A 25,831-nucleotide genomic window follows, 5' to 3' on the forward strand; every position below is an offset into this window, starting at 1 on the left:
TTTGTACCACACACGTGTCAGGCAATGTCTCTAGACAAGAGAGAATCTTATCATCATTTCTTGCCATTCAAATGCATTATCATCATTGAATGCCTTGCAATCAACATCCTGGCTGTTATCAATGACCAGAAACTGAACTAGACCAGTGGTACAAATACAGCTCCAACAACATTCAAGAAGCTTAACACCATCCAAGGCAAAGCTGCCCACTTCATTAGCATCCCATTCACCACCTTCAAATTGGCTTATTTTCCATTGACACAATGTGGCAGCAAGCATGACATGTAAGAAATGCATTGCTCCTTCAGCAACACCTTGCAAACCTGTGACCTCTACCATGTAGGAGAAGACAGGCAACAGATGCAAGGGAACAGCACTATTTGCAAATTCCTCTCCCCAGCCACACACCATCCTGACTTGGAATTATTTCACTGTTCATTCCCTGTATCTGTATCAAAATAAAGAACTCTGTGGCTAACAGCACTGTGAATGTCTCTATGCCCCAAGTACTGGTGTGGTTAGGGGTGTCCTTATAGAGGTTTGAGGGGCATGGATAGGGTAAATAAACTAGGTCTTTTCCCTGGGGTGCGGGAGTCCAGAACTAGAGGGCATGGGTTTAAGGTTAGAGGGGAAAGATTTAGAAGGGATCTAAGGGGCAATTTGTTCACGCAGAGGGTGGTGCGTGTATGGAATGAACTGCCAGAGGAAGTGGTGGAGGCTGGTACAGTTGCAACATTGAAAAGGCATCTGGTTGGGTATATGAATAGGAAGGGATATGGGTCAAGTGCTGGTAAATGGGATTAGATTAATTCAGGTTATCTGATCAGCATGGGCAAGTTGGACCAAAGGGTCTGTTTCTGTGCTGTACATCTCTATGACTGTTCCACCTTCTCCAGCGCAATGCGCATTTTGGCAATAAATGTTGGTTTAGCCAAAGACACCTATATCTGATGTAGGATTCAAAAATCTTGTATTATTTCAAAACTAATTCCAGAAATATATGTAAAAGTCTAGATGAAAAGTCCATTGCAATATGTAGGAGTACTGCGATGTCAGACATGTTGTGTCTCAGAAGAAAGCCAAAAGCAAGACATGGCTGCCACTATTTCCTGCAGAGGAAGGATTATCCCCAGTGTCCTGGGTAAGGTTTATTCCCTATATTTGTAAAACAGATTATGTGATCATTATGCAGAATATTGCTTCACTCCAATTTGACTGCCATTTTCCCTACACGACGGCAGTCACTCCATTGCCAAAGTACCTAATTGACTATAAAGCATTTGAGAACATACTGTGATGTCAAAGAAAATAAACTGTCACATGATAGATAAGTTTCTGAGTTAAAAACCGATTTTATGTGTGACGCTCCCAGTGTCTTTATACTATTTAAATGGCTAACTCACATGGAAGCATCCTACCTCCAGCTCTATTAATCTTGGAAAGCGGCTGAATGGAGTCAGGTTCAGGGCTTTCTTCAAATTTTCCCATCTCACCTAACTGCAGCCTCATAATTTGGATTGTTTAAATTAATTAAGTGAGCTCAAAAATCCTTGAGTCATCTGTTGCTTTCCTTCAAGTCCAATCAGGCCTGTGACTTAGATCAGTACTGTGATGTACTGTTACACATTTTTATTTTATGGCAGAACCTGCAACCTTCCATAGATATGTACCCGTACATCAGAAAAAGAGGCTGTGGCTGCAGTGTCAAAATTCCCAGGTAAGTTACTAGCACAGCTCAAGTATAGGTTTTGCACCAGGCAGCCTTTATTCGTTAGGCAAAAGTGAGGTCTGCAGATGCTGGAGATCAGAGCCTAGATTAGTGTGGTGCTGGAAAAGCACAGCAGGTCAGGCAGCATCAAAGGAGCAGGAAAATCGACGTTTTGGGCAAAAGCCCTTCATCAAGAATGAAGGCAGGGAGCCTCCAGGGGGGAAGAGATAAATGGGAGGGGGGTGGGGCCGAGGAGAATGTAGCAAAGAATACAATAGGTGGGTGGGGGGCTGGGATGAAGGTGATAGGTCAGAGAGGAGGGTGGAACGGATAGGTGGGAAGGAAGATTGACAGGTGGGAGAGGTCATGAGGACAGTGCTGAGCTGGAAGGTTGGAACTGGGGTAAGGTTGGGGGAGGGGAAATTAGGAAACTGGTGAAGACCACATTGATGCCCTGGGGTTGAAGTGTTCCGAGGTGGAAGATGAGGCGTTCTTCCTCCAGGCATCGGGTGGTGAGGGAGTGACAATGGAGGAGGCCCAGGACCTGCATGTCCTCGGAAGTGTGAGGGCGAGTTGAAATGTTGGGCCACGGTCTTTAAAGAAGGAGGCCATCTGGTCCTTCTGGGAGTAGATACGGCAGAGGCGGAGGAATTGGGAATACGGGATGGCAATTTTGCAGGAGATAGGTTGGGGAAAGGTGTAATCCAGGTAGCTGTGGGAGTCGGTGGGTTTGTAAAAAATGTCAGTGTCAAGTCGGTCATCATTGATGGAGATGAAGAGGTCCAGGAAGGGGAGGGAGGTGTCAGAGATGGTCCATGTGAATTTAAGGTCGGGGTGGAATGTGTTGGTGAAGTTCATGAATTGCTCAACCTCCTCACGGGAACAAGAGGTGGCGCCGATACCGTCATCAATGTTGCGGAGGAATTGGTGGGGAGTGGTGCCAGAGAACCAGATATCCTGACTTCCTGGCTTATGTATGTGGACCTCACCTGGGGATCCTTGGGTTGGTTCTTGCTCTGGATTTCTGAAGACTTTGGTCTGTAATTTGAAACTCAGCACTTCTGGCAGCATCTGATTAGATTAGATTCCCTACAGTGTGGAAACAGGCCCAACAAGTCCACACCGACCTCCGAAGAGCAACCCACCCAGATCCATTTCCCTCTGACTAGTGCACCTAATACTATGGGCAATTTAGCATGGCCAATTCACCTGCCCTGCACATCTTCGGACTGTGGGAGGAAACCGGAGCACCCGGAGGAAACCGACGCAGACATGGGGAGAACGTGCAAATTCCACACAGTCAGTTGCCTGAGGTGGGAATTGAACCCGGGTCTCAGGCGCTGTGAGGCAGCAGTGCTAACCACTGTGCCACCGTGCCGCCCACCTGTGGAGATGTTTTGAGTCCAGTGACCTTTCTGGAATTTAGCCTGACATACCTCCTTTTACAGGGCTCTTTCAGAATGCAGTTTCATCTTGAAGTTACAACTAAACTTAGAAGGAGTTACCCCACCCTCCTCCTGCTGTCCCACCCACACTCTGGGTAGATGCCCATCATGTCACAGTGCCAGTTTCTATCTGGCATAATTACCCCTGATTATTCCTTCAGTGGTGCTTCTCAACTGTTGCAAAAGCAGTTCATGATAAACAAACCCTACCACTCCACTAGTCACACCATTAGTATATATGTGTTCACTCAGTTACCAAATTAACCAGTACTTCTTTTTGTACCAATATAGAAAATAGAAATGTCCCCAGGCATCTTCAATAAACTCAAAATAATCTGTTTATTATGAACAAAGTGTTTATTCTTGAAGCAAGTGCTAAATATGATTAACATCTAAACTATGATCTGGTATTAGACTATGTCTTCTTAACCCCCACACACCAACTGTCACAGCATTAAAAGAAAGGTTTCTCTCGAGAGTTTCTTTGAAAGTCCAAGGGGGCAAAGCAATCCTAGTGGATCAAAGATCTGGAATCAAAGAATGGAATATGATAACTTCTGACATCATTGGATTTCCCTTTGATGAAACTGAATTACTGACAAACTACAGTCATGTGATGTTCCTCAGCTGCTGCCTTTGCAACCATCTCATTCCTCAAGGCCTACAGGAACACTTTAAACCCTCCAAACTTGGACCCACCCTTGATAGTCCATACTTGCAACACCTCCACAAATTGTACTCGCTGAATTACTGATAGTCGTACAGTGTCGTACATGTCCAGTTCCAACCAATTTCATTCAAGTTCCTGAATGTTGGTCACATGCCACCATTTCAGGTATTATCGAGGAGACACAAATACCGGTTTTTGGAAACTCTGATCAGGGTTTCAGGGGCTTTTAATGAGAACAGGTTTAATGAGAACAGGAGTCTTGCAGCTTCAGGAGTGTTTTCTTTAATCTGCCACTTGGGTCTGTATAACAGAATTCTAAATCCATAGAGGACTGCAAGGCAGTCATTAGCAAAGGGAGCCTAACCCCCTCAAAGTCAGTAAATCAGGAAATAAACTTTATTTTCTTGTTTCCTTGAAACCTTTGCTGTTTCCCCAAAATCACTTGATTTCCAGTTCAAAACAGGAAAAGCACAGTGAGCATTTATTCATTTCCAAGAAATCCACGTAAAATCAATTTGAATTTGGAGAATGTGCAAACTGTTAAAAAGGTCCAGCTTTTTCCTGCTCACCTTTAAGTATAAATATGTATTCCCAACTGCGAGCACAACCTGGCACATACACAAGGATTCATGACGTCAAACTTTTACAAGCTCAATAATCTTTTGCCCCATGATAGAATTATGGCTTTTAAAAACAAGTTATCAAATGAAGATGTTAAAATAAAATATATAACAGCATTGATGTATTACTGACTCCGATGGTCTCCATGTCCACGATAATGACACTGACAGACACACATGCTCAATGTTAGAATTCATAATTATTGATGAGAAAAACACACAACTGACTGAGAAAAAGATTGCCTATGGAAGTAAGGGTCACTGGCAGTTTGGTATTTTATTTAACAAATAGACAATTAAAAAGTGAAATTGCTGTTGTAAATTTTGCTGTTTGCTAGAGAGAGATTTGAGTTGTTCTTTTCATTGTTGTCCTGTGAATCCAGCCTTATTTATCGATTTACTAAAGAAAAACATTGCAGAGGACTAGATATGCTCTGACATGTTTTCTTTGACTTCATGTACAAACGTATGAAAATGACGGGTTACAAAAAAAGCAGTTGTCCCATTAAACCTATCTCCCCCACATTCGTGATGCCTTAAGCATCATGACTCACCGCACTTCCACCCACCAGCCCCATGTGACCTCAATCAGAAAATTAAATGGAAATGTTTTGTATGTATGCATCCAATCCACAGCGCATAGGCAGTCATGACCATTCCTTCTTATAATGAAGGTGAGAGCAGTTCTGCATGGAACAGCTGTTAGATTTCCTAATATTATCATCAAGACATCTTATTCATTCCTATTGCTTATAAATCTGGTTTAAAGCTTTTTCAGTGCTGTGCTATAATTTGCTGTCAGTCAAGAACATTTTTAGAATAGAAGGGGCTATACTCCCCATTTTGTTATTTTGAGGTGCTTCACGTAAAAATCCACTCAGTTGTTAATGCTCATCTTGAGAAGGACTTGCAACCTTAGATGTCTGACAAGATTATTTGATTTGAAACTGTGAGATTAGATGGTGAGCGCAGGAGTTCCTGAAATCTTCCAATATTCCTGTTGTTAGGAGGCAATATGTTACGAGTGCACAGGAAGATTATATCTACCATTGGAGTCCTGTCAGTGAGCCCAGTGGAAGCTGCACGCATGGGAAGAACAGCACTAAGCTTCCGTACTTTACAAATGTAGCTTCAAACTGTATCGTCAAAGAATCACTCCTTGTATGCCATATTTTAAGCTGAACAAGCTACATATTACCTGTCAATTGATGATTAGGTTTTCAGCTTCTGATCACACAGTGACGCAACTGTCTGAAGCTCACGTTGATTTAAATGCAGCAACTGTAAGTTGGGAGTTCTTGCACATTCAAAGTTTTCATCCCTTGTGCCTCTCATACCAAGTCCATATATAGGACAGAATTGTCAATAGGAGAAGGGTGATCTCAGGGGACAGGAGGGGGTAAAAAGACCTGAAAATATCTCCATCTCAGAAACCTGAGAGAACCACCAACAAATTCCAGGTTTTTCCAAAATTCGTTACAAAGTGAGCAAAGGTCCCTTGAGGAACTGTCATGTTAGTAATTTAAATATTCAAGCAAGCAGTTAACTGTGTTTATCACTCTGGTTTTAGGTAGCGTAGGAACGGGTGTAGGCCATTAAACCCTTGATGAGACAATGAGGTCTGCAGATGCTGGAGATCAGAGTTGAGAGTGTGTTGCTGGAAAAGCACAGCAGGTCAGGCAGCATCTGAGGAGCAGGAAAATCCACGTTTCAGGCAAAAGCCCTTTATAAGGAAGGGTTCCGGCCCAAAATGTTGATTTTCCTGCTCCTGGGATGCTGCCTGATCTGTTGTGCTTTTCCAGCAATGCACTGTCAACATTAATTCCTTGAGCCTGTTCCGACATTCAATGAGATCATGGCTGATCTATGGCTAACTCCACGTACCTATCTTTGGCCCAAATCCCTAATACCTTTGCTTAACAAAAATGTGTCTATCCCAAATAGAGTATAGGTTCCTGATCTACGTGGAACTTGCAAGGATCAGCAAGGTGAGAGTACAGCAGTGAGCCCTTGTTCAATGAAATTGACAGGCTGGGAAGCCTTTAAACAGCAAAATGGAAGAGCAACTATCCTGCCTTTGTGAATGAGTTCCAACTTTCTGCATATAATTTCACTTGTCTTTGATTCATCCTCCATTTTAATCTTTCACTGCATATTGGAGCAACATGAGCAGCAACGACTCCAAAAACCAAAAGAAACAGATTAATTGCAGCTGCTTCCTCCTCCTCAGTATGCCTCTCCACAGACAGAGGGGATGAACACAGAACGCCAGCACAAGGGTACTGACATTCCCAGCACAGGGTCTGCATGCATGGTCTTTGCAGCAGTGTGCTTCAGGACATTCAGACTTCCAGGGAAGGTCTTTGCTGACATCTACAGCCTTTTGAATAAGACCTCTTTCCCAGATAACTGGAGAACTGTCAAGGTCACCACAGCCCAGGATTTGGTTAGCCTTGGTTCCTTCCAGGGATCTGCTGGTGATATCTGCTGCCACAGTAAAGCGCTGAGGTATCTTTTGGCATTTGTTACAAGGCAAACATTTGAATCCACTTTGACACTGAAGTCAGAGAAAATCAGAAGATTTTTTTATTCATTCACATGATGTGAATGTCGCTGGTTAAGCCAGTATTTGTTGCTCGTTCTGAATTGCCTTTGCCAATGTAGAATCACTGCAGTGCTTGATGATACTGTTTGGGATGGAGCTCCGGGATTTTGATCTTGTGACAGTGAAGGAACGATAATATATTTCCGGGTCAGGATGGCTTATGGCTTGGAAAGGAACTTGCAGATGATGATGTTCTTGTGCATTGGCTATCCTCATTCTTTTAGCTAATAGAGCAGCTGGGCTTGGAAGATGCTGTGGAGTGAACTTTGGTGAGTTGGTATGGTGCATTAGGTAGAGGGCACGTGCTGCTGCAGTGGTGTATTGAAGGGAGTGAATGTTGAAGGTGTTGGATAGGGTGTCAATTAAGCTGGTTACTTTGCTTTGGATGGTGTTCAATTTCTTGGATGTGGTTGGATACACGCTGCGAGTGGGGAGTGTTCTGTCACTGAGTAGCTGTTTGACAGGGTTTCAGGAGTTAAGTAAATTATTTGCTTCCGAATTCCAGGCCTCTGACCTGTTTGTGCAGTCACATATTTATATGGCTGGGAGGAGTACAGTTTCTCAGCAATGGTAATCCTCAGGATGTTGATAAAGGGTTCAGCAATTGTAACACCATTGAATGTCTTGGGGAGATGGTTAGATTCTCTTGTTGGAGATGGTCATTTCCTGGTACTTGTATGTTACAAATGTTACTTTTCAGTCCTTGTCCAAGCCATGCTGCATATGGATATGGATGTGGCACAGTGGCTCAGTTGTTAGCACTAATGCCTGACAGTGCCAGCCTCAAGTGACTGTTTGGGTGGAGTTTGCACATTCTCCCCGTGTCTGCATGGCTTTCGTCCAGCTTCCTCCCACAGTCCAAAGATCTGCAGATTAGGTGGATTGGCCCTGCTAAATTGCCCACAGTGTCCAAGAATGTGCAGGCTAGGTGGACTTGCCATACGAAATGCAGGATTACAGGGATAGGGTAGAAGGGATAGATCTGAGTGGGATACTCTTCGGAGATTTGGTATGGACTCGCTGGGTTGAATGGCCTGCTTCCACACTGTAGGGATTCTGTGATTCTATGAAAATTTTGATACAATCCACTTGGGAAAATGCACTGGTTCTCAAGGCCTACAGCTGCCTGGGTTACCACAGAACATCAATGATCTGGTCACAGCATGCAAAGCTCCTGACTTACCTTTCAGTTGGAATCGAGTCAATGTGAAACACTGACCAGGTTCCTGTACTTAACAAGACCCACTATTTATTACAAACAAGTGAATTCTAATCATAAGTAAGCAGTTAGGAACTATCAGTAGATGGCTCTACTGGTTAAACTCTAACCATCTTTTAAAACCCCTACTACACCCATAGACAGACAGACAGGAAAATGAAAAACATTCATGTTATGGGTGGAGGGGAAAACCAATCTGGGATCCACAGTTCACTAGCACCAGTCCATAGCATTCATTGAGATGATCCTTTTGTTTGCTAGGACTTCCTGTTCTTCATTCTCCTTCCTTCAGGTTCTTTTGACCCCTCTGCAGGAGGCACAGGGTGATTGGTACACTGACTACAACGATTTTTTAGTTACTGGTTAAAGGCAACTGCAGAAAGCAACTTTTGGGAGATTTACGAGGATGATGCTGGGACCCGAGAGTTTGATTTATAAGGAAACGGTGGATAGGCTGGGAGTTTTTTCACTGGAACATAGGAGGTTGAGGAGTGACCTTGTAGAAGTTTATAAAATCTTGAGGGGCAGAGATAAGGTGAATAGCAAAGGTCTTTTCCCTAGGGTTGGGGAGTCCAAAACTAGGGAGCATATTTTTAAGGTGAGTGAAGAAAGATTTGACAGGGACCTGAGGGGCAACTTTTCATACAGAGGGTGCTTCATGTGTGAATGAACATCCAGAAGAAATCATGGATGCAGATCCACTTACAACAGTTAAAAGACACTTGGGGATAGGCATATGAATAGGAAAGGTTTAGAAGCATTTGACCAAACGCAGACAAATGGGACTAGTTTCGTTTGGGAAATTTGGTCAGCATGGATAACATCTGTTTCTGTATAACTCTATGACTATAAATCAGATTTTTTTTTGGCCTCAGACATTTTTACTGCAGAGTGAGAGAGAGAGGGACACCACCTGCTCATCTGTATGGACTTCAGTAAGGTGGTCGACAAGGTTCCCTATGGGAGACTGTGAGCAAGGTTAGCTCTCATGGAATACAGGGAGAACCAGCCATTGAGATACAATATAAATGATTTTGATGTGACCATAAGAGGTACAGTTAGTAAGTTTTCAGATGACACCAAAATTGGAGGTGTAGTGGACAGCGAAGAAGGTTACCTCACATTACAACGGGATCTTGATCAGATGGGCCAATGGGCTGAGAAGTGGCAGGTGGAGTTTAATTTAGATAAATGCAAGGTGCTGCATTTTGAGAAAGCAAATCAGAGCAGGACTTATACAGTTAATGGTAAGGTCCTAGGGAGTGTTGCTGAACAAAGCGACCTTGGAGTGCAGGTTCATAGCTCCTTGAAAGTGGAGTCACAGGTAGATAGGATAGTGAAGAAGATGTTAACTATGTTTTCCTTTCTTGATCAGAGTTTTGAATACAGGAGTTGGGAGGTCATGTTGCGGCTGTACAGGACATTAGTTAGGCCACTGTTGGAATATTGCGTGCAATTCTGGTCTCCTTCCTATTGGAAGGATGTTGTGAAACTTGAAAGAGTTCAGAAAAGATTTACAAGTATGTTGCCAGGGTTGAAGGATTTGAGCTATAGGGAGACGTTTAATTGGCTAGGGCTGTTTTCCCTGGAGCATCGGAGACTGAGGGGTGACCTTATAGACGTTTATAAAATCATGAGGGGCATGGATAAGATAAATAGACAAAGTATTTTCCCTGGGGTGGGGGAGCCCAGAACTAGAGGGCACAGGTTTAGGGTGAGAGGGGAAAGATATAAAAGAGACCTAAGGGGCAACATTTTCATACAGAGGGTGGTATGTGCATGGAATGACCTGCCAGAGGCTGTGGTAGAGTTTGGTACAATTACAACATTTAAAAGGCATTTCGATGGGTATATGAATAGGAAGGGTTTGGAGGGATATGGGCTGGTTGCTAGCAAGTGGGACTCGATTAGATTAGGATATATGGTCGGTATGGACAAATTGGATCAAAGGGAGTGTTTCCATGCTGTACAATCTCTATGACTCTGTGATTCTTCCAGCAATTCAAAGGCTTCTCATAGTATTGATCCCACCATAAGATGTTCAGCCTCCCAGAAACCAATCAGAATTGTCATCAGGCTGATCTTTAGCATCCACAATTGGTCATAATTGGAGTAACCAATCAACTGCTGTTGTTGGTTAACTCTCATTCTGCAAAACCTGCATAGTGCCATGCCATCTACAAACAGCTTCAATGCTTCTTGAACAAAGCAACAGTGTAAACACCACTCCCAATGAGCTTTAGTAACCTGATTTTAGAAATGCAGCAATTCCTTCCCAAGCCCTTTGTTTTATAACAGTCCATTTTTCAGATTCCAGTTTGCAATCAAAAGTAAAAAAACTACAAGGACACAGTCTTTCCTGATGAAGGGCTTTTGCCTGAAACATCGATTTTACTGCTCCTCGGATGCTGCCTGAACTGCTGTGCTCTTCCAGCACCACTAATCCAAACTCTGGTTTCCAGCATCTGCAGTCATTGTTTTTTACCAAGTCTTTACAATCTGATTGCTCATGAATGGTGTTTAGCACTGTGCTATCATCATTGAACATCCAGCTCCTGACTGTAAGTTGAAGGAAAGGTCTTTGAAGAACTCTTTACGATATATGGGTCTATATATGGGACACTCCCTGAGGAAGTTCTGCCATAATGTCATAGGGCTGAGATGATTGAGCTCCAGCAACCATAATCATCTTTCTTTGTGCTAGATATGATACCAACCAGCCAGAGTTTTCCCAAGCTTCCCATGGACTTCAGTTTTGCTTGGGTTCATTGATGCCATTTCCAAGAGGGACTTGGTAGCTTCGCTACTGACCAAACTGGCCAAATCTGAAACTACATAGCTGTTTGACTCGATCTGCACTAAATGGTGTGGAACCAAAAAAAAATTGGAAAAAAATCTGCTTGACATTACCCCCATCAATCTACTTATTGCAGCTGCACCCTCAAGAAAACTGGTCATTCTGAGCACCACACCACACTTGTAGAAATAAAGTCTAGTTTTATCATGTTGTATGGTCCTATCACGGCACTAAATGAGTGGACATCAAACGGATCTAGCAACTCAAAACTAGATAACTGTGAGGCACTATATCTCATTGGCAGCAGCAGAATTATATTCAGTCACAATCTGTGACTTCATGTATTGGCTCATCTGTGATTACCAGAAAGTGAGGTCAAACCTGGTTCAATGAAAAGTGTGGAAGACCATGCCAAGAGTAGTGTTAAGCTTGCTGAAATATGAGATATCAGCCCAGTGAAGCTACAGCACTGAAATATTTGCATAGCAAACAGCAGAGGCAGTATGAAATTGGCTAGGCTAATTAACTTAATTGAGTTTTTTGAAGAAGTAATGAAGAGGATTAATGAGGGCAGAGCAGTGGGTGTAATCTCGATGCACTTCAGTAAGGAGTTCGACAAGGTTCCTCTTGGTAGACTGGTGAGCAAGGTTAGATCTCCGGGAATACAAGGAGAACTAGCCATTTGGATACAGAACTGGCTCGATGGTAGAAGACAGAAGGTGGTGGGCAACAGTTTTAGATTAGATTACTTTACAGTGTGGAAACAGGCCCTTCGGCCCAACAAGTCCACACCGACCCGCCGAAGCGTAACCCACCCATACCCCTACATTTACCCCTTACCTAACACTACTGGCAATTTAGCATGGCCAATTCACCTGACCTGCACATCTTTGGACTGTGGGAGGAAATCGGAGCACCCGGAGGAAACCCACGCAGACACTGGGAGAACGTGCAAACTCCACACAGTCAGTCGCCTGAGGCGGGAATTGAACCCGGATCTCTGGCGCTGCGAGGCAGCAGTGCTAACCACTGTGCCACCGTGCCGCCCACCGTGCTTTTCAGACTGGAGGCTTGTGACCAGTGGAGTGTCACAAGGTTTAGTACTGTGTCCACTGTTTTTTGTCATATGTATAAATGATTTGGATGTGAATATAGGAGGTATGGTTGGTAAGTTTGCAGATGACACCAAAATTGGAGGCGTAATGGAGAACGAAGAAGGTTACCTCAGAGTAAAATGGGATCTTGATCAGATGGACAAAAGGGCCAAGGAGTGGCTGACAGAGTTTAATTTAGATAAATGTGAGACGCTGTACTAAGGAAAGGTAAATCAGGGCAGGATTTATACACTTAATGGTAAGGTCCTAGGGAGTGTTGCTGAACAAAGAGACCTTGGAGTGCAGGTTCATAGCTCCTTGACAGTAGACAATTGGTCAGAGCATTGAGTGTAGGAGTTGGGAGGTCATGGTTACGGATGTACAGGACATTGGTTAAGCCACTTTTGGAATACTGTATGCCGTTCTGGTCTCTCTGCTACAGGAAGGATATTGTGAAACTTGAAAGGGTTCAGAAATGATTTACAAGGATGTTGCTGGGGTTGGAGGATTTGAGCTATAAAGAGAGGCTGAACAGCCCGGGGCTGTTTTCCCTGGAGCATCGGAGGCTGAGGGGTGACCTTATAGACGTTTATAAAATCATGAGAAGCATGGATAGGATAAATAGACAAGGTCTTTTCCCTGGGGTGGGGAGTCCAGAACTGGAGGGCATAGATTTAGGGTGAGAGTGGAAAGATAAAAGAGACCTAAGGAGCAACTTTTTCATGCATGGAATGAGCTGCAAGAGGAATTGGTGGAGGCTGACACAATTACAACATTTAAAAGGCATCTGGATGGGTATATGAATAGGAAGGGTTTAGAGGGATATGGGCCGGGTGCTGGCAAATGGGACTAGAGACGTATTTAGGATATCTGGTGGGCATGACTGAGTTGTACCAAAGGGTCTGTTTCCATGCTGTACATCTCTGTGACTCTAAGTGATCCCGCAACCAACAATCAGATCTAAACTCTGCAGTCCTATGCATCTAACTGAATGATGGTGAGCAATTAATCAACTAAAAACAAATGGGAACACTCCACAAACATCCCCCACCTCAATAATGAGTCAGCCCAACACATCAATGTAAAAAACAAAGCGGAACCGTTAGACCCATCTTGGTCTCCTCCTGAGATCTACATCTTCATAGATGCCAGTCTTCAGCCAATTTGCGAACTGAAAATGACAGAAGACATGATATCCTCCAAAGGCTATGGGCCCTGATTACATTGCATCAATAGTATGGAAGACTGATGCATCAGCACGAGCCAGACTTAGTCACGCTGTTCCAGTACAGTACTGACATCTACCAGATAATGTGGAAAATTGCACAGTAATATCCTATCTACAAAAATCAGGACAAATCCAACTTAGTCAATGACTGCCCCATCGGTCCACTGTTGATCATCAGTGAAGAGGTTATTGACTGAGTGGCACCTGCTTAGCAATAAACTGTTCGCAAATGATCAGTGTTTCTCTGGACAAATAAATAGAGCATTGGAGCAGACTGAAATTTTCACAGAATTGCTTTAAGTAGAAACCACCTGTAAAATAATACAACGCCCCAGAGATAAGCTAACAAGGATCATTAACTGTTAGTTTCCAATGGACCAGATCAGAACTGCAAAAACTAACATGAAAATGTTTGGTACTGTTTGTACCTCAGGTCAAAATAATGTGAATATATGCTTGAGGAAGAGGAGGTGAGAGAGAAAAAAGAATCATTTGAAACTATTTTTGAGGAGTGAACATGATATTGATACCACAAAAGTTATTTCTTTATCTGTTTTTTGCTTAGATCCAGTGGCAAGGAGTATGCGCTGAAAATAATTGACAAGGCCAAGTGCAGTGGGAAGGTAAGAAAATTTCCTGTTCAGCATTATTTTTCTTCAGTGTTTGACTAACCTCTGGGATACGGCTTGAAGCCTACAGCAGAGCAGTGGGAGACATTCGAAAAGGAGCTGGGGAGAATACAGATCCAGCAGGTGTTCTTTCGAGGGAAATATAGGAGCAAAACGTTCAGAGAACCCTGAACGACAAGGACTGCATGAAGAAGAATAAAAAAGCTTCCAGCACGTGCAGAGGGAGCAGCAATTCAGCATCAGCCCTAGAGGAATACAGGAAGTGGAGGAGGGAACATAAGAACACAATCAGAAAAGCAGAAAGGAACATGAATTGCGAGCAGGATTAGGGAGAGTCCTAAGATATTTTGTAAGTACATTAAAGGGAGCAGGTTAAACAGGGAAGGAATATGGCCCATTTGGGACCAAGAGGGCAACGTCTGTGTGAAGCCGCAGGATATTGGAAAGGTGCTAATTGAATACTTCTCTTCAGTCTTCACTCTGGAAAAGGAGAACGTCAGTACAGAATTCAGGAAAAGAGGTTGTGAGGCGCTTGCGCAATTTGGCGTAGGAAATGGGGAGATATTGGACGCTCTGTCAGACTTAAAAACAAACAAATCCCTTGCCCCAGATGAACCGCATCCCAGGCTGCTCTGGGAAGCAAGGCAGGAAGTTGTGGGGGGCTCTGCAACAAATTTTTAATTCCTGTCTGGCCACAGGGGAAGTCCCAACGGACTTGAGGATGGCTTTTCAGGAAGGGTCGTAGAGATGGCCAGGAAATTACAGGCTGATGAATCTCACATCAGTGGTAGGGAAACTGTTGGAGAAAGTTCTGAAGGAGCGCATTAATACCCACTTGGAAAGGCATGGGTTAACTAGGGATAGTCAGCATGGCTTTGTCACAGGGAAGTCACACCTAACAATTTGTTAGAATTATTTGAAAATGTGCTCAAGTGTGTGTTTCACTTTGGTCCCAATGACAGAAACATTTCAGCAGTCAGATTGCCCTCAGTGTGATTACAGAGCTACCCACTTAGTTCAACACTATACAAGTCAACATCCTGCCTTTGTTGACCACACAATATGGTGCCAATCTGTTTTTCTCTTTGTCTTTGTAATTTCGACCTCACTAACTCTTTGAGGGGTGGCACAGTGCATCAGTGGTTTGCATTGAAGTTTGCATATTTTCCCTGTCTGCTTGGGTTTCCTCCTACAGTCCAAAGATGTGTAGATAAGGTAGGTTACCCCATAGTGCCCAGGGATGTGGAGGCTTGGTGGGTTAGCCATAGTAAATGCAGGATTACGGGGATAGCACTGGGGGTGGCTGTGTCTGGATGAGATGTTCCTCAGAGGGTAGGTGCAGACTCGATGGGCTGAATGGCCTCTTTGAGGAGAAAGTGAGGTCTGCAGATGCTGGAGATCAGAGCTGAAAATGTGTTGCTGGAAAAGCGCAGCAGGTCAGGCAGCATCCAGGGAACAGGAGAATCGACGTTTCGGGCATAAGCCCTTTTTCAGGAATCCTGGGGCTTATGCCCGAAACGTCGATTCTCCTGTTCCCTGGATGCTGCCTGACCTGCTGCACTTTTCCAGCAACACATTTTCAGCTCTGAATGGCCTCTTTCCACATTGTGGGGATTTTATGATTCTGTGATTCGAACTTAGTGTCAACATAGAGGGATAACCTGATGAAATGAGTGTGATTTTTTGTTCCTGATCTGTTGCCTTATCTTTGAATCAACCCGCATGTTTCAACATCTTTGATGTTTAATGCTTCAAATTAAAAATAATTTAAAAGACAAAATAAAAAGGGGCATAATCCTATTAAGTCTGAAGCGCATGCTGCAGTTTAAGGAAGCACATGTTTCAGTTATGACTAATGAAGATCTGTGGTGAAGAAAGAAAATAACTTTCAAGAACTTGAAATCAAGTGCCAGGCTTTGAAAGCACTCGATGAAGGAAAGACATGCAAAAAAAATTCAAGCTGAATTCATTGTCAAACACAATAGAGTGAGCGGTCAGATAAAAAAAATGCTGAAAAGATTAAAGAGAATTATTAGAGAATGGAATACTAACACCAAAAAGATGATTTGGAGATGCCGGTGTTGGACTGGGGTGTACAAAATTAAAAATCACACAACACCAGGTTATAGTCCAATAGGTTTAATTGGAGGCACACTAGCTTCGGAGCGCTCTGAAAGCTAGTGCTTCCAATTAAACTATAACCTGGTGTTGTGTGATTTCTAACCAAAAAGATGCAACTTGCAAAATATCTGAGATTGAAGAAGGCACTCTTCACTTGGTACAATGATACAATTACAGTCAACCCAAGCAAAGGGCTAACAAAAGAAGACCTTTTCTGGAGCAAGTTTAAAGCGTTGCAAATAAAATTGATGTTGACAATTTTACTCCTAGCAATGGCTGTTTTTTTTTTAAATGGTGACATAATCGCATCCACAAACAGCTCTGAGGGAATGGTTCATTTGTCGACATTTCAGAATGATTTGCATAATATGTTCAAGAAATTGTTCAAGAATATAACCCAATGGAGATCTTTAATGTGGACAAAATTGCCCAATCCTATGAATGCACACCAGATAAAACTTACTGTGCCAAGGAACAGCCCGCAGTTGATAGTAAGCAACCAATAGATCTTGTTGCTGCAAACCTGTCCAAAACTGAAAAGGCATGGTTTATTATCTATCTGCAGGTTCAAAAAGCCAACTGGCATAAACAACAGAAACTATTTCCCAGTCATCTCTGAAGCAAACCAGACGGCTGAGATGAAATGTACAATTTTTAATTCACGGGTTCAGAGATTTGAACAGCGCTTGCAGTTCCAGAAAAGCAAGGTCCTGATACTCGTGGATAATTGCTCAGCCCTCCTAACATCCAAAACTAAAAGCCATAGAAAAGTATACCCACCCAATACTTTAACTGCTCAGCCAATGGAACTAAGATGTACAGAATCTTATGTTGCAACAACAGACAACAATGCCATTGTGGAAGCTGTTACAAAGGCAGCAGGTTCTGTTAAGACAGCTGAGGAGTTTGAGCAGACAGAAGCTGAACATCCAATTCTCTTTATGATTTTCTCACGTTTCTTTTTGGGACATCTGAGTTCCTTATTTGTTTTTAGTATGTCCCCACTTATGAATGCTCAGCCGTGTGATTGTGTTTGTCCATGGGTGCCAAGTTCACCATTTTTCATCTGTGAACTAATATCGTGAACCTGAACAACTGAATGTTCAAAGCTTAATTGAATAAGTTAGAGCAACTCAGGATAACGCCGAAATAAAGGACCATTTATATATTCTAAAGCGATCAGATAATTACTTTAATTATCAGTTGTCAATCGATTTGAAACAAAAGGAGTTTAACCATGATGTAAGTTGAATGTGGAGCCTTGCTGCTTTGGCGTATGGTTGCTATTGGTTAGAACTAAGGCCACTTTGTTGTTATAAATGATATTTCTACTGTGCTTTTCTTTATTATTAGGAGCACTTAATTGAGAATGAGGTGGCAGTGCTGAGGAGGGTTAAACATCCCAACATCATCATGTTAGTTGAAGAAGTAGATACACCAACAGAGCTGTACCTAGTAATGGAGTTAGTCAAGGTAAGAGGACTTAAAGAAGTTGGAAATGAGTCTGTTGCGGGTAAAATAAATTTCCATTCACTTAGTAAAGACTCTTGATTGCTACCCAAAGCCAGATGTTCTTGTCCCAACATGCACTGCAAAACTTACCCTCTTCCCTAAAACAGGAACAATAGTCTGTAATGGAATTTGAAATACTGTGCACAGTTTTGGGCACCCTATCTAAAGAAGGATGTGCTAGCATTGGAGGAAGTCCAGAGGAGGTTTACCAGAAAGATCCTGGGGATGAAGGGCTTGTCGTGTGACTAACAGTTGAGGTGTTTGGGTCTGCACCTGGAGTTTTGAGGAACGAGGGGGATCTGATTGAAGCTTACAGAATATTGATGGGCGTGGATACAGTGGACTGGAGATGATGTTTCCACTACTAGGAGATACTAGGACCCAAACCTCAGTGAAGGGATGAGCCTTTAGAACTGAGATGAGAAGGAACTTCTTCAGCCACAGGGTGGTGAATCTGTGGAGCTCATTGCTGCAGAGTCTGTGGAGGCCAAGGCATTGTGTGGGTTTAAGATGGAGATAGGTTCTTGATTAGTAAGGTGATCAAGGGTTATGGGGAGAAGGGAGGAGATGGGTTGAGAAATGTATCAGGCAGGATCAAATGGTGGAGCAGTCTCGATGGCATGAATGGCCTAATTCAGCTCCTATTTCTTATGGCCTTCTGGTCAATCCTGAACAGATATGGCCCAATCAGTGTTCAAGCTGGTGCTGAAGTGAAAATCTGGTAAGAAATTGGTTTGTGCTTAATTTCAGACACAGGATTGGTGACACATTTGGCACATGCACCAGCAGCCTAGGCCCAAAGCTCATCCCAGGCGAGGCCTTGTTTCTCACCTTCGCAAAGCAACAGGTATTAACCACTCCAGGCCCATTTGGGTGAGTTATAACACCAGCAGTTCAGGGGGTGCAGAGAATAGGTTGGATGCAATGAAAGGGTATAAGCACTGACTTGCAGCAGTCTGCAGTTTTTTGTTGTGGGACAAGCAACTGTTCCTACTCCCGACTCCACTTCAAGGAAGTTGGAAATCAAAAGGAAATGACCATAACGGCAGTATGCAGCACTTCCTCTGACACTGGTTGGGCTGCAGAAGTACCTGCAAAAGTGAGGAGTAAACACCCAGCACATGATCCATTCGGTGTACTGATGTCAGAGTGAGTTTACGATGCAAACATTAGATCTCTCGTAATCAGATTTCTGATTTCTAAATGTAGAATCAACTGAATCCAGTTAAATAAACTGGATTCAGCCAGCATTATTCAGTCTGTTTAAATCTTTCTTCTGTGCAGTAGGAGGCAACTGGAACTTCTGGATCAGTGAGCAGGATTGGCCAGGCAATGTAATTCATACAGGTTCAAGTCCTGCATGACATAAGAATGTTTTCAAATGCCCTTTTCTCATTGCAGTCATACAAGACTTATTTCATTCATTAATAATTGAAATTAGATACTGAATAAGTTATTCACAAGGCTGGTGCTCATTTTCATTACTATGCAAACTGAGAATAATATCTTAAATTTTCTTGTGATGGCAATTGAGGTGAGCAGTAAAAGTCTAAGCATATAAATGAACATATAAGTATTAGATCTTGAGGGCAGCACACTTAAAATTTCAACATATGAACAACTATCATATTTATAACACTTTTTAAAAATAGTTATCCTTAATGAGATATACAGAATTGCTGTCAGTTAGCAGTGATGATGTTCCCTCAGGTACTATTGGGTTGCTGTTCTACTGTTACTGACGCTGTTTGATTGATGGATATAATTATATTTTCACTTTAAATGTTTAGCTTTGAAGTACACACTGCTGTGCATCTTTTAAAAAGCAATCTTTTCACAATTTCATGTGGAGGTTTTATGGTTCCAAACTTAAAATCACAAAGCAAAATACAATATCTAATTATTGGAAATTAATCTTTCCCTGCCACTCCTTGTTAAGAAGGAAAATGGATACACGCTCCAGGGCAAAGGACATGGGAAGGCGAAAGAAAATCAGAAAAAATACCTTGGGGCCAATAAATACACAAAATTCCTCTTCAACCCCTTCAAGCAATTAATCCCAGTTCATTTAACTGATTACATTTAACAGCGCATATTTATCCAGTTCCATATTATATGATACAATCTCTATCCCAGTGTAGAGCCACAGCTCCAAATCTGAAAATCATAATTTTTGTGAAAATGATGGACTGGTGCCCATGTCTTAATTTCCATACTGTATTTTAATACAGCACAACTCGGTCAAAAATAGAGTTTCACAGTTATAGAGCCACTGAGTTGAAGATAGATTTTAACAGTCAGTCATAATACCCATCTATAAAATGTCTGAGAATCCATAAGGCTTGTGTGAAGGAAGGGGTGTTACACAAAAGCAAGACTTTCCACTGTTTTCACCAGGGGTGTGTTGTAGACTGATTGCCCAGATTAAATGACCAAAAAATAGGTAACAGTGTTTTCAGGCTTGCAGAGTTGAGTAATCACTGATGCATCTTTTTTTCAACTGTTATAATCTAAATTATAAAAATGGGTATTGGTTTTACCGTCCCTGATTACTTGAGATTTTAAGATAGATGTAAAGGATGCACATGAGGCAGTTTTGCTTCCATCAGTGATGGATTGTCAGTGTCTCGCTTTCCCCTTGCAAGTCACCTGGGACAATGTATACTTGAGAATGTCTTTGCTAGCTCTGACTCACTAGGAGGTAGTGACTGAGCTGTGTTGTCTGGTGGAATCAAACTCACAATATTGACAAGCGAAAATGACCACGAAATCTTAAGACTTCAGCTTCTTTGAAATGATACCAAGAGTATATGATCAAGATTCAAGATGCATTTGATTATAAAATCATGAGGGGCATGGATAGGATAAATAGACAAAGTCTTTTTCCTGGGGTGGGGGAGTCCAGAACTAGAGGGCATAGGTTTAGGGTGAGAGGGGAAAGATATAAAAGAGACCTAAGGGCAACGTTTTCACGCAGAAGGTGATGCATTTATGGAATGAGCAGCCAGGGGAAGTGGTGGAAGCTCTGGTCAGCATGGATTAGTTGGATCGAAGGGTCTGTTTCCGTGCTTTGTACATCTCTATGACTCTATGAAGGCATTGAGAATGAGAAGGAAAGTGGAAAGGATAGGTTGGGTGAAATTGTACAATGGCTGCTATGTGTAAAATCAAGAGCAGGTTACAGTCACCAATTCAGCAGGGCTATATCCCATGCCAAAATGATATTGAAAGATTGGGTGGAATCTTATAAGGGTGTGAGCAATATGGACTATTGTGAGATTTATAACAGAAACATAAAAGAAGTCCAAGGAGGCCCACATTGATGCTGGGAACACTTTGACATGCAGAATAGTGAGTTTCTTACTTGACAGAGGCGAGTTGCCAATGGAAGAGGATATGTGCTTGTTAAACATCTTGTTAATGACTCAAGTTGTCTCATTAATATTTAGCTTCACATCTTATGAAGCAAGCTAGACATCAAGAAAACGAGACATCGAAATCAAAGCAGGTACCCACTGAATTCAGCTCACTGCTCACTCCAAACAACCTTCATGTTGCATAGAATTCAACAGCACCTCAAGGCAGGATCTACAGGCGTAGTTGGGATTTCAGTTATCAATACTATTACTGAAGCCCAGATCTAATATTCAAATTTAGATTCATTTTCTGACTAAGATACATCTGAAATCGGAACTGGAATTTGAATGAGACCTGCAATACTTGGTCATCTAAGTTCAAATGAAGCTCATTCCTTCAAGGACATCACTCAGTGGTGCTGTTCAAAGCATTTGGAAATCAAAATTATTCTTTCAGTTTGCACTCATGAGTAGTTTTTAATCTGATATTCATAAATAATTTAACCAATTAAGCTTTGATACAAGCGGCTGAAAATCAGCAAGGTCCATGTTCCTGTGCGCTAGCTGACATTTCCTGTAATGACATTATCTAGGGTCACTGGAATCAAGGGAATGTTACAGAGTGAGATTCAATGTGATCACGTTGAAAGACTGGTGACATCCCATCAGTCACTTGTTAAATGTTGACAAGCAACATTATCAAAATGCACAACATTAATTATCAAATGTTAGCTAAATAACCCTGTCTCACCATCTCTCAACTTTTGGTTGGGACAGTCCCAGTATTTTCACCAAATGATTTGGTGTTCTGACATTTGCTCCAAATTGCTGAACTATCTGGGTTTGCAGTTGCACTGAGTGCCCTCCTCTTTAAGCCAGCCCTTGTGTGCAGTTCGAGCTCTGTTCAGTTTGTGTTCAGTTTGTGCTGCATCCTGAGAATTTGGGCCAATCCATTCTGCATCTGCACCCTCTGGGGAAACATCCTGGACACTGAATTTAAAAACAAGACACTATTCAACGATTCCAGACATTCAACCCACCAGGATGTGGAAACTCTCGACAGATCTCTCTCCTTTCAGTTGGAGTCCATCTCAGCTTGACAGTTGTGGAGGCAGCAGCCAATCTGTCTGCGAGTTAGAGAGTGACAGGAAGCCTCAGCCAATCAGGAATCCGCTCATGGGAAGGAAGGTGGTATGAGCAATAATTGATGTTGCAGCAACCAATCATTTTGATTGTTCAGGACAATTGTCATCACTAACAAAGATCTGTTAGATGTTGGTATAGCCTGAATTTGCAAGGGAATTTGTACATGAATATCCCTGCTGCGGTCCCCCTCCCACCTCCCCCCCAACATGGTAATCATAGCTTGGTTGGTGTAGCGGGTGGTGGATTTGAATTGCTGCCAGGAAGATTGAGGACGCTGAAGGAGAGTCAGCCTCGCGATCATACATCTGGTTTTTGGTATTGATCAGTGATGACAGTGCTGTTCTGTTAATGGTGCTGCATAAATATAGGTGCTGTTAAGCGATATTCAATTCCATTGACTTCAATATCAGGTATGTCTTATGATTGACAGCAATAGCAATTCCACCTTGTTTTTAGTGTCCTGTTACTCTACAGTTGTTTGCTCTCACAGGGATCTGTGGGGCAATCTATTTTGAAATCAACTTACTTTGGGAAGAGTAGTCAAACCTACTAAATCTTTCCATGAAGATAAAATCACAGCTCAACTGGGGTACACATAATTCCAGCTTTCCAGAACAAATGGGCCAATGGGCTGAGAAGGGGCAGATGGAGTTTAATTTGGATAAATACAAGGTGCTGCATTTTGGGAAAGCAAATTTTAGCAGGACTTATATACTTAATGGTAAGGTCCTAGGGAGTGTTGCTGAACAAAGAGACCTTGGAGTGCAGGTTCATAGCTCCTTGAAAGTGGAGTCGCAGGTAAATAGGAAAGTGAAGAAGGTGTTTGGTATGCTTTCCTTTATTGGTCAGAGTACTGAGTACAGGAGTTGAGAGGTCATGTTGTGGCTTTACAGAGCATTAATTAGGCCACTGTTGGAATATTGCGTGCAATTCTGGTCTCCTTTCTATTGGAAAGATGTTATGAAACTTGGAAGGGTTCAGAAAAGATTTACAAGGATGTTGCCAGGGTTGGAGGATTTGAACTATAGGGAGAGGCTGAACACGCTGGGGCTATTTTCCCTGGAGCGTCGGAGGCTGAGGGGTGACCTTATGGAGGTTTACAAAATTATGGATAGATAAATAGACAAAGTCTTTTTCCTGGGGTTGGGGGAGTCCAGAATTAGAGGGCATAGGTTTAGGGTGAGAGGGGAAAGATATAAAAGGAACCTAAGGGGCAACCTTTTCAAGCAGAGGGTTGTACGTGTATGGAATAAGCTGCTAGGGGATGTGGTGGAGGCTGGTACAACTGCAACATTTAAGAGGCATTTGGATGGGTATATGAATAGGAAGGGTTTGGAGGGATATGGGCCGGGTGCTGGCAGGTGGGACTAGATTGGGTTGGGATACTGGTCGGCATTGAAGGGTTGGACCGAAGGGTCTGTTTCCATGCTGTACATCTCTATGACTCAGGCCTCCGCTACAAAGATGGCCTTTAAAGCTGATATTCCTGAGGAAAGCAATGCACTTTCCTTCTGGGCTTACTGATCACTTCCCCAATATCTTCCTGATCTTACAGGATCGTAAAGTATTCTTGACTATGCTATTCCCATCTCTGGGTCTCACACACGTTCACTTTGCTCTGATTTAGTCGAGGCTGCACCCCTGACAAAAACACGTACAAATTACCTTGCAAATTCAGGACACAACAAATTTAATTCCAAGTCTAAAATTTTCCTGTGGATTTGTGCTGAAGGTGCAATGTCAGTGTACAACAACCAAAGGGTATTTTGCACTGTTCCCTATTATCGTACATGGCTTATTTCTTGTCTGTTGTTAATGTCTTTCCTGACAGGGTGGAGACCTGTTTGATGCCATTACATCATCAACTAAGTACACAGAACGGGATGCTAGTGCCATGGTGTACAACCTGGTTTCTGCACTCAAATATCTGCACAGCCTGAACATTGTACACAGGGACATCAAGCCGGAAAACCTATTGGTATGTTTTTAGCTTGGGAGTGAATATACCATCAATTATTTTAGTCCTGTAGAGTCGCATCCCTAATGACCAGCACAGTATTAATACTCATTTAGGAGAAAGTGAGGACTGCAGATGCTGGAGATCAGAGCTGAAAAATGTGTTGCTGGAAAAGCGCAGCAGGTCAGGCAGCATCCAAGGAGCAGGAGAATCGATGTTTCGGGCATGAGCCCGAAAGATTCCTGAAGAAGGGCTCATGCCCAAAACGTCGATTCTCCTGCTCCTTGGATGCTGCCTGACCTGCTGCGCTTAATACTCATTTCACCTGTATCAGACACAGTGAATGAATGATTGAATTTTAGCCATATCACAATTATATGAATGGGAAACACCCAAATCAAATCTCCTTTACAGTGCTATCAATTTGACATTGTCACCATTGAAGTTAACAAAGATTCCAAATGATTTGAGCACTTATTACAAAAGTGCCTTGTGGCCAGAGAATGCTTAGTTGGCTGAACGTCTGGTTCAGTGTGATGAGTGCAGAGTGATGTCAACGGAGTGGGTTCAGTTCCTGCACTGGCTGAGATTACTATAAAATCCTGCCTTCTCAACCTCATCCTTTACTTCAGCTAGGGTGACCTTCAGGTTACGCTCTCACCACCACTTCTCTCTCTCTCTCTCTCTCTCTCTCCTTCTCTCTCTCTCTAATGAGAGAGCAGCCTGATGGGACCCTGGGCTTACAGCACTATACCTTTTACTTCTGTCTTCCCCACCACCATCCATCCGCGTGTTGGTGCTATGAAGTCTGTGTCAGCTTACAGCCTGGACCTCATTTGTATGGACCTAACAAGTTCGTTGCGCCAAACCTTTCCACCCTACATGGATGCAGAAGACAGCTTGGGCTAGGAGGCGTCCAGTCTCCCCAATGTAGAGGTGAAGTCTGTGTCAGCTTACAGCCAGGACCTCATTTGTATGGACCTAACAAGTTCGTTGCGCCAAACCTTTCCACCCTACATGGATGCAGAAGACAGCTTGGGCCTGGGAAGGAAACAGTCAAGAGTGTGGTGCTGGAAAAGCACATCAGTTCAGGCAGCATCTGAGGAGCAGGAGAATCGACATTCCTGATGTAGGGCTCCGGCCCGAAACGTCGATTCTCCTGCTTCTCGGATGCTGCCTGACCTGCTGTGCTTTTCCAGCACCACACTCTAAACTCTGATCTCCAGCATCTGCAGACCTCGCTGTCTCCTGGGCAGGAAGAAAGTGGCCCTGAGGAGCGTTTGGTGGGTGGGAGAACAGCTGTGAATGGGAAACCAGTTGAAGCGTTCTCTTTAAAGACCCATTGATGAGGCCTCTCCGAGTTTGTGAAAATGGGCAGTGCATCTGTCAAGCTCATTAGACTTTACATTGTAGTTTGACCATGTTTTATGACCCTGATTTGCATATTACAGGTTGCTTCCTGCCTGGAATAAGCAGGCTTCCCTACTGTCTCATCCAGAAGTTCCTACCACACTGATGTTGTGCTAAGTGACTTACCAACATTATCAGGTTACTACTGTCCTGTTATGACAGGCAGCTGCAAGTAATATTGTTCCCAATTTATTCACGTACGTGAGGCCTGTTTGTATTGGTTACAGTGATTCAATCATTGAATGTCTCCCTTATGTTAGAGCACCTGGGATGTCTTGAAGACATGGGACTTGTTCTGAAAATACAGCTCCTTT

General features: G+C 42.9%; 1 protein-coding gene across 6 annotated transcripts in view; it reads left to right on the forward strand.

The window, feature by feature from the left end:
* Window positions 1–25,831, forward strand: part of dclk2a (doublecortin-like kinase 2a) — a 323,983-nt gene that overhangs the window by 239,420 nt on the left and 58,732 nt on the right. For 5 of the 6 annotated variants that reach the window (XM_043699555.1, XM_043699574.1, XM_043699565.1 and 2 more), the window contains 3 exons: window positions 13,952–14,009; window positions 17,490–17,609; window positions 23,982–24,128. In XM_043699555.1, the coding sequence (XP_043555490.1) occupies window positions 13,952–14,009; window positions 17,490–17,609; window positions 23,982–24,128 (325 nt within the window). The remainder of the gene's footprint in view (window positions 1–13,951; window positions 14,010–17,489; window positions 17,610–23,981; window positions 24,129–25,831) is intronic. The other variant, XM_043699584.1, reaches the window with a different exon arrangement.

This window comes from Chiloscyllium plagiosum, chromosome 1, assembly GCF_004010195.1.
Source record: "Chiloscyllium plagiosum isolate BGI_BamShark_2017 chromosome 1, ASM401019v2, whole genome shotgun sequence".
Taxonomy (NCBI): domain Eukaryota; kingdom Metazoa; phylum Chordata; class Chondrichthyes; order Orectolobiformes; family Hemiscylliidae; genus Chiloscyllium; species Chiloscyllium plagiosum.